General features: G+C 49.2%; 1 protein-coding gene across 1 annotated transcript in view; it reads left to right on the top strand.

Moving 5' to 3' along the window:
* Positions 1 to 205: 205 nt before the first annotated feature.
* Positions 206 to 14,296, top strand: part of PARVB (parvin beta) — a 51,328-nt gene continuing 37,237 nt past the window's right edge. The window contains exon 1 of the mRNA XM_040061644.2: positions 206 to 362. Within this exon, the coding sequence (XP_039917578.1) occupies positions 248 to 362 (115 nt within the window). The 5' untranslated portion in view covers positions 206 to 247. The remainder of the gene's footprint in view (positions 363 to 14,296) is intronic.

Consider the following 14,296-nt stretch of genomic DNA (forward strand, 5'->3'; position numbering starts at 1 on the left):
AGGTGATGCTCGGGTGGGCTCGGCGCCCGCCCCCGGGGGTGTCCGAGGCTCGTCCCGCCCCCGCCTCCCGCGGACTTCCCGGCCGTGGCAGGGCGCTGTGGCCGCGGCGGCTCCCAGCCCGCCCCCCGTGCTGCGAGCGCACACCGCGGGCTGGCCCCGCTCGCTCGGGCCGCCCATTCCCCGCCGCCGGGCTCGGCTGGGCTCCGCGGGCCCCGCAGCCGCCGGGCGGGCTCCCCCGGCAGAGCCGATGTCCGCCGCGCCCGTCCGCTCCCCGACGCTGCGGCCGCACAGGATGAAGAAAGAGGAGTCGTTCCTGGGCAAGCTCGGCGGGACCCTGGCCAGGAAGAAGAAAGCCAAGGAGGGTGAGTTCGCCGGCGCGGAGGGAAGGAGGGAGCGTGCTCGGGGCCGGCGTGACTCGCGGCAGCTCCGGCCGCCCCGTCCCATCCCGTCCCGTTCTTCCCCAAGCCGCGCTTTGTTCGGCCGCCCCGCGGAGGGGCCGTGCCCGCCCTCCGTCCCCGAGAGCCGCAGCACGGCTGGGGACGGGCGTGGGGGGCGTACGGCAGCGATGGGGAGCGGCTGATAGCAGTGGTGGGAGGCTGGCAGCGATGGGGGGGACTGAAGGGATGGCGGGTGGGACATCGGCCCGTGTCGCATGTCCGGGAAGGTAAGCCCGGAACCCGTTTTGTGCTGTAAAATAAATTTCTGGTGACCAACGAGGCCGTGGCTGTCGTTTCCTTGTGGTCTGAGAGCTGAGGGAGGCACGAGGGAATGGTGAAGTCCGCCCGTGTTTCATTCCAGGTCCGCTTCTTCCACAGGCTTTATGTTGGTGTGGGTACTGCGCCCAGGTACATCCATCCCGCCCGCCTCGCTTTGAACGATTCCGCACGGGCACACGTACCCCAGGCTGTGCGAGGGTGTCCGTGTGGGATGTCACATGGCGGGAGCCTGGAGCAGCTCCCCAGCTCGAGCCCAGTGGACCAGCTGTGGGGCTCAGCCCCTGCTGCACATCTGGGAGGCGTCCCCGGAGCTGCCGGCCCTCGCCCGGGGCTGTGTGCAGATAGCAGAGCTGTTGCTGCTGTAGAAAGGGAGGTGTCTCATTGCTAGACCTGATAAAGCTGGCCCAGTCTCGAATGCCCAAAGTGTGCCCTTCCTCAGAGCGCAGTGTCCTCCGGGTGTGGTGTGTGCTGTTCTCTTCAGCTTCCCCGACTCGCCAGTGCTGGTTCTATGGAGAAGCTGCCTCTGTTATCCCCAGAATCCTGGCATCTGCCAGCAGGAAATCTGTGTGTCCTCGCCCTATGGCTTATCACAATGGTGACTGGATGGCTGGCTAAATCTGGCCTTGGTTTTGTCCTAGTGTCCCCTGTGTGTAGGGTAGGGATGTAATTCAAGTTTCAGCCTCCTTTCGGCTGGCTGTTGAGCACGTTTTGCCCACATTGAGTCTGTGAATTGCCAGCAACATTCAGAAGACAGCTTTTTAATATCTAAAAACGCAACATTAGGCCTTGAAACCTGGCTCAAGGAAATTGTTTCCCTTTCCTTCTGCTGCCTGTTTTGGTGGGGCTTATTGGCGTTTCCTTTATTATCTATTTTTAATCAAGTTTCCCTGACGTGGTTCTACTGGGGAGCAGCAGAAGCAGTTGTGCCTTCCTGAGATGATCTCATTTGCTTCCGAAGGAAGATGGTGGAAAAAAACCTCAGGGAAGCTGAGCACGTGCTCCAAAGAAGTGCAGGTCAAAGGTGGCTTCTGAGCTGGAAGAGGTCGGCAGCCTGCCTTCTTCAGCATTTCAGCATCCCTACGCCGTGTTCTTGAGGCGCCCGCTTCCAGCAGGGGCCACGTGCTGCTTTTGCCGAGTTTGCCTGTGGTTTTACCCACTTGTGTGGCCACGGCTCCTCGTGGCAATGCAAGGGCTTCTTTTGGTCTCTGTGCCTGGTACTCAGTGGGGAACCACATCAAAGCCTCGCAGCCCCGCTTCTGTCGGCGTGGTGGGGAGGAAGCTGCAACACCAGGGGCAGCTTTTCGTGTGAGTATTCCCTCCAGTCTGAAATGGCATGGCTGCGAGCCTGAGGAGCCACTGCTGGGGTGACATTCCCTGGTGCTGCGGGCAGCCCAGCCCCTCTGTTGTGAAGGGAAATGGCTTTTTTCCCCTGTGTGCGGCAGCTCTCCGGTGGAGGCTGTCCCAGCCACGGCTGTGCAAGTGGAGGGGGCCAATAGTGACGAGCTGGGGGGTCTGCAGCAGGGGGAGAGAGGCTGGAACATGGCTTGTGGTAGGGCCTGGGCAGCCCCAGGAAAAAATTTCAGGGCTAGAAACTGTATTTTTTTTTTTTTTTTTTTTTTTTTTTTTTTTTTTTTTTTTTTTTCATGTGAGTGTGGAGCAGCAGTAAACTGGGAGGTCATCGGAGTGGTGTTCCTTGAATGAGTTGGTAGGAGCAGATGTGGTCAGCGTTTCCCCATGTGCTCAGCCCTTGGGAATTCCTGGCCTCCCTCCAGGTTTCTGCTGGGTTTGCCTGAGGGGACCAGCAGAGGTCAGAACGATCTTCCCGAAGTAAATCCTGCCCTCTCCACGGCAAGTGAGAATGCTGGCTGCTCATCTGCACAGCCTGAAATCATCCTCGCCTCCTCTGCCTCCATCAGCACTGAAAGCTCCAGGCCCGAGGGCTCTTTTTACCTTCTGCTTGCTGTCACTGTCCCAGCTGTGCTCATGCAGTGGCCTTTAAAGGGGTCTGTGTGAGAGCTAAAATCCACTCACATCAATCTTTTACCTTTTTGTGCACAACCTTTGAGCCACACAGCTCAAAGCTCCCTGTATCGATAGTGAAAAGGTTTTCATTTGTGGTTTTCATTTCTTTAATCACAGGTTGTAAATAACCATGACGTGCACCTGCTAGCCATGAGCATCTAAATTTAATTTAAATTTTTTTTTAATTACTTCAAAACTTGCTGCAGTGTATTTTTCTCTTGACTCAACAGAAAGAGCAGCTCTGGGGGAAGCCATTTTTACCCCGGTTTCCTATGGAAGGCGGGTGAGTGATCTCACTGTCTGTTTGGCTCCTCCCTTCCTTTTCCTTCCCTGGAATATTTTTAACCCCTAGTTTGGGTAAAAACACCCCAGGGAGAAAAGTCTTGCTGATTATTAATGCTTGCAGGCTATGTCAAAACGGGTTACCAGTGAGTATAGGAGCACTTCAGTGGAGCTCTGCTGCAGGAGGACCAGCAGATGAGCTCAACCCTACCTTGCTTGTACTAGAGAGCCCTCGGGGGGGGACTTGGCCAGAGAAAGGACAGGAAAGGCCATGGGATAGCATGGAGGGAGATGTGTGTTCCTAATCTTACAGTCATGATGCACATCCATGGAAAAGTGGGATGTGTCAGTGTTCTGTGACCGCTTTGATTTTTACTTCTCTCCCTGTCCCCTATTTAGACAAGGTGGAAATCTGCAAATATCTAAGTTTGCCTGTTGTTACTGATCCATGGCTCTGTCTTGGAGTATCTGAGGTTTACATTAGATATAAGGAAGAAATTGTTCCCTGTGAGGTGCTGAGGCCCTGGCACAGGTTTTCCAGAGCAGCTGTGGCTGCCCCCATCCCTGGCAGTGTCCAAGGCCAGGCTGGATGGGGCTCTGAGCAACCTGGGATAGTGGGGGGTGTCCCTGGCCATGGCAGGGGATTGGAATGAGATGGGCTTTAAGGTCCCTTGCAACCCAGACTATTCCATGATTCTGTGATTTTGGTCTTTCAAGATGTCACCCATTCAAGAGCTCCAAAATCTTCATTAAATACCTTAGAAAACTGTTGGGGTGCTGGCAGGGCCCATAGAAGATATGATTTTTAAGCCAGATGATTCCTAGCTTCTTTTCAGATTTTGTAAAAGATACTGTTTCAGGTAGTGCTGTATTTGACTTCATCTGCAAAAGGAAATTGAAAAAACCTGCCCTTTCCTGTTTGTCAGGGTGATGTTGCTGTAGTGAAATAAAGGAGGGGAATTGCTGCGAGCTTCACTCCCAGCCTCCTTGCAAAGGTTGGGTTTCTTTTCCTCATAACACACTGTGTGGAAGATCTGGGCAGCAGGTGTTTGCTAAATAAGCTTTCTATTATTGTACCTGTGTGTGTGTATAGCTGATGTGGGGCAGTCAGTGAGAGAAAGAAAACAGCATTGCTTAGTGCTGTGTCCCAGTGACATGATTGAGGGTGGGTACAGGGGTAGGAAAACTGTTCTGGAAAAGTGCCACTTATTTGTGTCTGATGAAATCAGTAGGAGAGGGGAGTGAAAGAGATGATAGCACTGCAGAGGGCAGGATTATTGCAGCAGGACGTGAATAAAGGGAAAGTTTTGTGCATATCAGGGGAGGGTGAAGTGCTGTTCTTGGGATCAGTGTCTTGGTGTTGCAGTGAGATGTCCTGATGGTGTCTTGCCCCCCTTCTTAATTTACTTTCCGTGCTCACAGGATGTGGCAGTGAATTTTTAGGCAGATGGAGAGACAAATACAAAATGTGTGGAGTCTCATTCTATCGTCCCGCTTCACACAAGCGCATTTGCTGCAGGCCAGGAGGATGCTTGGCTGGAGAAGTGTGTCTGTGCATTGTGGTGTATTTCTGCTGCTGAAATACCCCCACAGAAGATGAGTGCTGGTGAAGTAGAATTACTTGTTCTTTAAGAAAGGAATTTGCAGTTCCTTTCTGCAGTAGTAGCAGTAGTTATATTGAAGCTACATACTGTTCCAGATATGTGTGTATATATAGAAAGTCTGTGCAAACACACAGAGATTCCTATTTCAACCTCAATTTATTATCCTTTCTACCACTGGTTTAAACAGACCTAAATTTCCAGTTGGAACTTCTGTAGCCTGATTGCTGTTTCTCCTGTAGGGCTCAGGCCTGACCAGGTCTGGTTGCAGTCCTGGTAGAGCAGTGCTGGTTTGGGTTCTGTGTTCTATTCGGGCAAAAGCTGTACTGGGAATATATTTTGTGTCAATGTCTCAACTGAAATGAACTTTACATGAACAAGAATTATGCTTGTAAGTGTCATAACCCCCACATTTTTTTGCTGTAGCCGCACTCAGGCTAGGGTGGTTCACCCAGTGCAGCTTTAGGTGCAGTCTCCTGGTGAGACAAGAGAACTTGGAATTACAGCTCCAAGTTTTCTTCCAGACAGGATGTAGCACGACACACAAAATAGCTCTGTAGCCCTTCAGTAGTGTTGAAGGAATGCCTTGCCTGCCTTTAAGAAAAATGGATGTTTAAAAGTAATTATATTCCAGAGCTACAATCTTTAAAATAAGATTCATTGTAAGAATACTGTTAAGCTGCATCATAAAACCTTAGCAGGGTGGTTATCAACGCTTCGTTTTCCAAAAACCAGAATTCCAACCCTTTTCTCCCTGAAGTCTGCCCTTATTTCAGAGCAGCTGTTCAATGATACCTGCTTTCATTTCTTCTGAAGGATTTACTAATTGTGACAGCTGGAGAGAGACTTTTAGAAGGGGGCATCTGGCTGTGTCTGTTCCAAGGAGTGTGTGGATGAGTCCTGTCAGACTCTGATGTGTTGGAGAGCTGCACATGGACTTGATGGGGAATGGGGCAGCTGCAAAGCCACAACTCAGGGAGAGTCTCTGTGAGGGAGGGACTCTTGATCTCACTGCTGAATCTGTGCAGGGACATCAGGCTGTCTTCTGCAGTGCATTCTCATAAATACATTAATCCTACTGACTGTGTGCCCGTGTTTGTAGGAGTTGGGATGTTTAGATCACTTTATTAATATACATGCATCCTACTGATTTGCACATTGCCAACAGGGCGGTCCAGAGGAGAGAGTATAGTTATGCATGACAGTGCTAAATGCCTCTCTATGTACTTCAAGAACTGTTACAGGCCAGCGGATCTGAAAACAGATGGAGCTGGTGGAGTCTCCCAGTGCACTGCTCTGAGCTTTGGATTGTTCTTTGATGGTAGGAGATTTGGGAGATTAGCTGGCAAGGTTTTTTCATTGCAAAAGCATGTCAGAACAACTTGCTGCTAAGGGATCCAGGCTTATGTGGTCTGAGGCAAACCCAGGGCAAGGCAGAGTCTGCTGGTTGCAGGAACTGGTGTTTCAGAACCACAGCTTTGCTGTTCAGTTGGAAGGAACTTTGGTGTGTGTACCTTGTGCACACAAGTTTCATGGTCACAGCTGAGGAGATTCAGGTTTGTGGCTATGGAAGTCCAGCAGAGCTGCTGCTTTGGAGCTGCCTATGTGAGATTTGGATGCCAAATTGCTGTCAGCTTTCAAATGCAGCCAGTCAAGTGTACAAATCTCTCAGGCATCACTAGACATCTCAGCCTGCAAGATTGCTGAGGTAGTTTCTGTCAGGGTTCCTGGGATATGATGTCTCAAGGGGAATGTGACAGTGCAGAGACACTGTGTACCACAAGGAGAAGGAGTTTTCTGCCTCACCTGTAACATCATCGGTTTGTGATCCCTGTCACTCCTGCAGTGCAGGAGGAGCTGTGTGTGCCTTCTCAACCCTGGAGTCTTGTTCTTTTTTCAGCTCTCCACCTCCTCAGTCATTTCAGGAGACCTGGAGGCCGGCAGGGAGGAAAGAGGGGAAATTGACCGTGTTTCCCAAAGGCTCCTCCTTGTGCTGACCTCTGGTCGTTAGAGCACTCCTAACTTCAGCACACCTCCAGGTCCTTTGAACTAACAAGACTGGGTATTTTGTTAGAGAAACCAATTACCTGAAGGTCATTGAGGTGGCTCCAGAGAATGATCTGACCTGTGCCAGTGTCAGGATGAGGCTGATGGCACGGGCTCTGTTCTGCTCAGCTCTCACAGTATCCACGTGCCTTACTCTGCAAAGCCTTGAGCTCTTCCGCATGGTGACCTTGGGAGTTGCTTATCCCCACCCTTGTGCACCCCCTGCCTGCTCTGTGGGATGTGTTGTGGATGTGCGCTGTCACTGATGAAGCTCAGCTTTTCTTCTCGGGGCACAGCCCAACCAGCCGAGCTGTTCACTCTCACCAAGGGGAGGTGCCTCCGTGGCAGGTTTTCCCTGGGGTCTGTATGGTGTGTGCGGGCTGGCCCTTGCTTTGCCTGGTGGGGGTCCAGAGGAGGCTACTGAGATGGTGCAGGGCCTTGAGGGGAAGCATTATGGGGAGCAGCTGAGGGCATTTGGTGTGTTCAGCTGGAGGAGACTAAGGACAGACCACACTAGGGGCTGCAGCTCCTCCTGAGGGGCAGGAACTGAGCTCCGCTCTGTGTGACCAGGGACAGGACCCAGGGAAGGGCTGGAGCTGTGTCAGGGGAGGGTCAGGGTGGATATCAGGAAAAGTTTTTTCCCCTAGAGGGTGCTGGGGCACTGAACAGGCTCCCCAGGGAATGGTCACAGCCCCAAGGCTGCCAGAGCTCCAGGAGTGTTTGGACAGCACTCTCAGGAACAGGGTGGGATTGCTGGGGTGTTTGTACAGGGCCAGAGTTAGACCTTGATGCTTTGTGGGTCCCTTCCAGGTCAGGATACTCTCTGGTTCTGTGGTGGCTGTAGCACACCTGTCTCTGCTTGGTGTGGTAGGCTGCATCAGCACTTCTGCCCTGCTGAGGGAGGTGTGGGTTGTTGTGAGGAGGACAGAGGTGGAAGGGAATGATGGGGTGTGATCCGTGGGACAGCGCTCCTTATCAAGGGGTTCTGCCTGGCTGCCTTCAGGAGGAGCTCCCGAACCTGGGTGCTGGAGTTCTGCCCAGGACAGGCTGCCTGGTGGCTGTGGGCAGGGGACTAAACCAGCAGCCGTGTGTGAGCAAAGCCTGTGTGCCTTTGGGAGCGGGCACAGCACTGATGGGAGGTGGGAACAGAAACCTCTGTGCTGCACAGCTAATAGGCCAAGAGATCTCCCCAAGGTGAAGCGTATTGTGCTCAGGTACGGATTTCCTAATCTCTGCTCTTCTGATGGCCAGGCAGAAAGCTGCAACCTGCAGTGCGTGACTTCTGTTGCGTTGTGTCTGGTTGGGCTGGAACAGGATGATGGAAAACACGTGGTGTCAGCCTTCTGTAATTTGAATCCGGTGAAGTCTTGCTCTGAAAACCAGATGTGGAGAGAACGTGCACACCTGGCAGCACATCCTGGGAGCGGTGGGTCTGTATGTTCCAGGCCCTTAAATCACTGTCACTTCCTCCTGGAGGAACAATGGGGCTTCTAATTATAAATCCTGTACACTGACTTGTTTCCTTGCACTCTCTGCAGACCCCTCTCTCTCCAGGGGCCTTAGGCTGAGAGGGGAGGCCATGGGATGAGATTCTGGTTTTGGCTTTTCTGGTGGTAAGCAGAGTGGGAATTCAATTCTGCCTCTCAATGATTGTTTCTCCAGGTCAAAAAAGGTTTCTTTATAATACCCAAGACCTGTCTGGCAATCAGATACAGACTTTTACGAAAACTCTTTTCAATGTATGCTGCATGTTGGTTATAAAACAAGCAAATGATCTTCTGGCTCCTGGAATCCCAGTTCCTTCTTTAGTACTTCTTTCATTGTGTGGTTAAATCATAATGAAATCCACTGAAAAAAAGAAACAGTGTATTTTCCATTATAGCTGCCATATGGCCTTTCTGCTAGTTTTTAATTAGCTGTGGGATGGTTGCATACACAGTTTATTTGGAGTAAGGAAGGAGACTGAGAACGGGATGAGGAGATGTCTGTATAGAGGCATGGTGTGTCTTTAAATAGAAGAATGTGTAATCCTCAAAGTGTTGCTCCACTAGGTCTGTTTGGCAGATGCATGCATTTGTGCCATTAAACAGATGCAGACACTTCTGTCATTTTAAAATAGAATAGTGTTGTTTACTCTCTGGCTTGCCTAGTCCGGCAGATGGATCTGGAGGCTTTGCAGAATTGACAGGATTTTCTTCAAAAACGATAGGAAAAAGTAACTGCTTGTACTTTCCACTTAACATTCTCCCACAGGAACAGGGTTATGAAATTGTACCTCGAGATTACTCTTTGCTTTTGTCTCTGTGTATGGCTCCCTGTATTGTTACACTGAATTGGTTCCACTGGAAATTTAGGCATGGTAACACTACAGAATTTGGTCTGATGGGAATCCTGACGCTCTGCTTAGAATTCTGAAGTTGCTAAAGAAGATCGAGTCCAATTGTTCCCCCAGCACTGCCAAGTCCGTCCCTGAATCCCGTCCCCAAGTGCCACATATACAAGTCTTGTCGGTACCTCCAGCAGTGATGTCCCCAACACTTCCCTGGAGAGCCTGTTCCAGTACCTGACAGCCCTTTCAGTGAAGAAATTTTTCCTCATATCCAACCTGAACCTCCTCTGGAGGCCATTTCTTCTTTCATCTTTTGTTCCCTGGGAGCAGAGCCTGACCCCCCCACCCCGGCCGTCCCCTCCTGTCAGGGAGCTGTGGAGAGCCAGAAGGTCCCCCCTGAGCCTCCTTTTCTCCAGGCTGACCCACCCCCTCTCAGCTGCTCCTGGTGCTTGAGACCCTTCTCCAGCTCCTTTCTCCTCTCTGGACACACTCAATGTCTTTCCTGCCATGAGGGGCGAAACTGATGCCAGGATTTGATCTATTCTCTGTGCCTGTCTGCCAGCTCAGAGGTTGGGTACAAGAACAACCAGTGTGATTGTCAAAGACCGAGGCAGAGAAGGCATAAGTACCTCTGCCTTTTCCTCAGCCTTTCCCATTATGTGTCCCCGTTGCATCCAATAAAAGGTGGAGATTTTCCTTCGCACTCCTTTTGCTGCAGATGCACTTGTAGAAACATTTTTTTTTGTCCCTTATAGCAGTAACCAGATTAAGATCTAGCTGGGCTTTGACCCCCTTAATTTTCTCCCTGCATAACCTCATGCCATCCTTGTAGCCCTCCTGAGTTGCCTGCTCTCTTTCCAAGGTGATAAACTCTTTTCCTGAAGAATGTCCAGCTATCCTGGACCCCTTTGCCCTTCAGAGCTGCCTCCCAAGAGACTCCATCCCCCTTTGAGACAGATGTATCCCATCTGTCACCACCAGGCTTTGTGTCATGCAAACTGATCCATGATTGAAGAAAACCCAAATTCAAGACCCTAACCAGACTTGGAGCCAAGTATTGATCTGCTGGCTCTTCCTGCTACTTCCCTCGTCATTCTCTGCAACTGGAAGGATAGGTAATTAAATTAGACAATTAAATAAGCTTGTGTAATGGAGCCTTACCATTGGGAAACTGGATTTTAATTGTGTCCTGGATGTCATGCTGCAGAATGGCCTTGCTGTCCCAGGAGCAAACCAGATGTGCTGCCTGTAAGGTAGATCTGATGCTGTCTACCACACAAACGTTGGGGTTTATTTTTGCATGTGGAAGGGAAGAAGTGGTTGTGTCTGACCTAACCTAATGCAGCAACAGTCCGGCTCAACCTGAATTTTTTAGGTCTTTCCAAGGAAAGTTTCTCTGTTTATGTTCTCTTAGTTTCTGAGTTTCATTCAGTTTTTTGAGGATCCCTTGTCAGGGAAAGAGACAGAAGGTAATGGGAAGATGAGAGGGACTGGCCTTAGTGTCCACTCTGCTGTATGCTTGAGGAAGAAAGTTATATATTTGTTTCCATCTGGTAAAAGAAATTGTAACTTTTAGCAAGGGACTTTTCTTTCTGTGAGTGGCATTAGGTGTAGGTGCCATACTAACCAGAATCTTGGTGGAAGGCATCCTCAGTGGAGTCCTTCACTTGCTGTTGATCCAGAGGCTGGTAAGAGGTTGCTCCAGGACTGCAGACGCAATTTGAAACTGTCTGAGCTGGGTAATTTCACTCTTGTGCTGAATGCACACGGGATGGGCACTGATGTTTCAGGTGGGTTGGGTCGTTTAGCATGTTGCAGCATAGCTGGCCAGATGGTTCTGTTTGGGGAATGTGAAAGATTCCATATCCATTGCAATCATGGACAGCGTAAGAATAGATGCAAGAGGAGGGAAAACATCCTCCTGGCTCCGCCTGTGTTGTGTGAGCTCTTTGTCTCATGTCTTGCGATGTGTCCTGTTCCCTGGTTTGGGTCTGACCTGTAGCTGAGCTTGAAAGTCCTTAAGCTGTCCAGCACCACTGAGGCACCACCTTTTCTAGCTCACAGGGCCAGGTGTTACCAGTGCAAAGGCTTTGAAAAGGAACACAGAAAGCTAAACTGCAAATCCTCTAAAACTTTGGTGTGCTAAGTGAATGAATAAAAACAGCAGCAGGTCTTTTTGATATTTTGTGAAATGTGATGTTTTCTTGTGCTTTGGACTTGTTTTGATTTGACTCTTTGGCTGGCCCTTGTTTCATGATTGCATTTTGATACCCCTTGAGGGCTGTGCTTGGGAGACTGTACTGGAAAGTCACTTGGAGGGCTCTGCTCTTTCTATGTATTCTTCAGCAACTCCGTTAGGAAATGCTTGGACTGTTTCTTAAACCTGGTGGAGTTAAACATCTAAATTCTTTTATGACAGCCACTATCTCCACTGTATCTTCCCTTCATGGACTGGCTTCTCTCTGGCTCTGGGCTCTGAGTTCCAGGCTTTTACTGTGAGGTCTGTAGTGCTTTTCACTGAAGTGCTTGTCTTGACAGGCTCCCCTGGTGCTCAAAGCAGCAACTAAAATAATTTCCCCCACATGACATGTCTGGAAACCACTGGAAACCTTTATATTTTGTAGCATTTCCTAACACAGATCTTTCTTTTCAGTTTTAATACACTGCTTTACTGCCCTGAGTGCAGTTAGCGCACAATAAAGGTAGAGCTGGTCATGAGCAACCTCAGGATGTGGTACAATGAAAACTGTGTTGAGTGTTTAGGGTAAAGCTTCTAGTTTGGAGTATGGCCTGTCCCTCCACTGATCCCCTGGTATTTACTCTCAATGTGTGTGTTGCAAGTAGAGTTGCTGCATCTAAGTGTTTTTCAGGGTTTTCCTTGTCTTTCTGGGTGACATTTGGGCAACTGCAGCAATGAGGCCTGTGTATTTTTTGTGGTCCGCAGAACCATTTATCTTGGCTTGTTCTTCCTGTAGAAGGATGCTGCACGAGAAAATAGTTGCTTTTTTTGGAGTGCAAGTCACATCTGTAGCCTCCTTTCTATTCCCCTGGAGTTTGGCTGTCGGGCTCTGTCCTGTCAGCTGTGGAGGACGGAGCCTTGCTGCTGCTGCTCACCTGCCATCAGCGCCTTCAGAAGTGAGTCTGTTGCTCTCTACTTGTCTTGACATGCCCAGAAGAACAAACAGCATAAAATATTCTCATATTTGCAAAGTAGATTACTTTTGGTGGTGGTGACCTTTTTCATTCCTCTGTGCATAGGCTATGGGGAGAGCAGGAAGCTGAGGCAGGTGAAACTGGCTTGGCAGATAACTAAGGGGGCTTCATCCATGTCCCTACCTGCAAATGAAGTGCCAAACCATGTGGAGGAGGTGGAAGAAAGTTGGTGGAGGAATGGAAAGCTGGTCACTTGTAAAATGTGCTAGCCTGAGCTGCAGTAGTGGCTCTTCTTGAAGCCGAGTGTTCTGCTTAGTGAAGTTTGTAGGGTTAGATGTGCACGTGGGATCCAGAGGTGGAGCTTGCAGGAGGCTGTAAACTGAGGTGCTGTTTTCTCCCGGATTTCTTCACGGTGCTGAAGACAAGAGTTGAATGAATGGGTTGGATGTCTCTATTCCAGAGCAGTGCTGTTAGCTCTGCTTCTGACAGCTTCTGCTGCCTCTCCCTTGCTGGTTTGCTTTCACTGCACAATTAAATATGGATACCCTAAGCAGTGAGCTGATTCTGGTTTCTGAAGCTGCTTTTGGCTAGAGGAGCCTTGTTGGTACTTGGCATCTTGTGGAAATCAACCTGCTTCATTTGGGATCTTGGGCTGAGTTCCTAGACATGAAGGTGCTGTTTCTGTAGCCGCTTGTGCCCATTGGCTTTGGTTGTAGGTGTACACCAAAGCCTGAGAGAGGGCTAAGGACTTCCTAGGAGAATGCAGAATTTTGTGGAGAATGGATGGCAGTAAATTGAAAATGCCTTGGCTGTTTTCTACTGGGCATGGACACAAGCCCAAAATCTTCAGTCCTTTCCTTTTCTTACCAGACTTTGTCTTTCACCCTGCTCTCATATGGCAGATTTGACTCCAACATCCTCTTTTCCACTGAAGTTTTTTCTGGTGCTCATGCAGTGTCCATGGGAGAACATGACCCTCCACTATTACTCTGTGGGGAGAAATGGCCCTTCCTGCATTGGGAGGGAATTACACCTGGGGGAGGCTAAAAGAGTGCATCTTCCCCATTTTCAAGTAGAACTTGTGTGCCTGGGGAGGAGTGTAACTTTCCCTGGCTGCTCTTAGGGTTCTCTTAAGCTTCAGTTCTTGCCTGGCTTTTCCCATCCAAAAGACGTTGGGATTGAAGCAATCTATTCAGGACAAAGCAAGTGCATGGCCTGGAGTGTAGAAGCTCTCTGCTCTGTACCCTTCAGGGTGTCCATTTATTATCTTTTAAGTGTGACTTCAAAAATACTTTAAAACTACTTTAAAACACCATTCTTGTCCACACTGATATTTCTGCCATCCGGGGGTGGAGTGTTGGAGTTGGGTTTTTTTTTTTTGCAGTTTTGTTTGTTTGTTTTTGGTTGGCTCTTTTGATTAATTTTGCCTAGCACTAATGTTTGTGCGTCTACACAGTGAAAATTAACTTTATATATATATATATATTTTTTTTTTTTTTTAATTTTTTTCCCCTTTCTTATCTGGTTAGTTTTCAGACACAGAGTTTCCCTACTCTGTGACATAATGTGGCTTCTGGAACCAGTAATGCCTGCAAAAGGAAGGAGTGAGTGGCAGGTGGGGCTCAAGATGAAGCCCGAGTGCCTCTTTGCCATGATGGATCCTTGCCTGATGAAGACAGCAACATAAAACCACCAAAAAAATGGAAATTGTCTTTTCACAGACACCCCCCCAAACAACTCCCTAGAAAGATAAGAACATTCTTATTTGTGAAAATACGAAAGCAGTATTTCACCCTCGCAAACAAAACAAAGCTCAAACCTCTTATAAATGTTTCCAGCGGGCTCAAGTGTTGAATATGCTCTTACCATGCTAAATACACGTTTTACCTTTGGCAAAAATAAAGGGGAGATCTTTGTTCTGGCAGTCACAGAGTGACAGTCTCCTGTGTAAATTTTAACACATCTATTTAAGCAAGTGTGGCCTGATCTTTGCAACTGAACCAAAAGCGTTATTACAGCCCTTCCCCAAAAGTTGCCTTTGGCTTTGCTTTTCCTTTTACTTTTGCACTTTTCCATTTCTTTATGTACCAGAGTCTGGCTGTTGTGAATGCCTTGCCTGCTGAGGCATATAAATAATCTGCTTTATT

The sequence above is a fragment of the Hirundo rustica genome, chromosome 4, assembly GCF_015227805.2.
Source record: "Hirundo rustica isolate bHirRus1 chromosome 4, bHirRus1.pri.v3, whole genome shotgun sequence".
NCBI classification, from domain to species: Eukaryota; Metazoa; Chordata; class Aves; order Passeriformes; family Hirundinidae; genus Hirundo; species Hirundo rustica.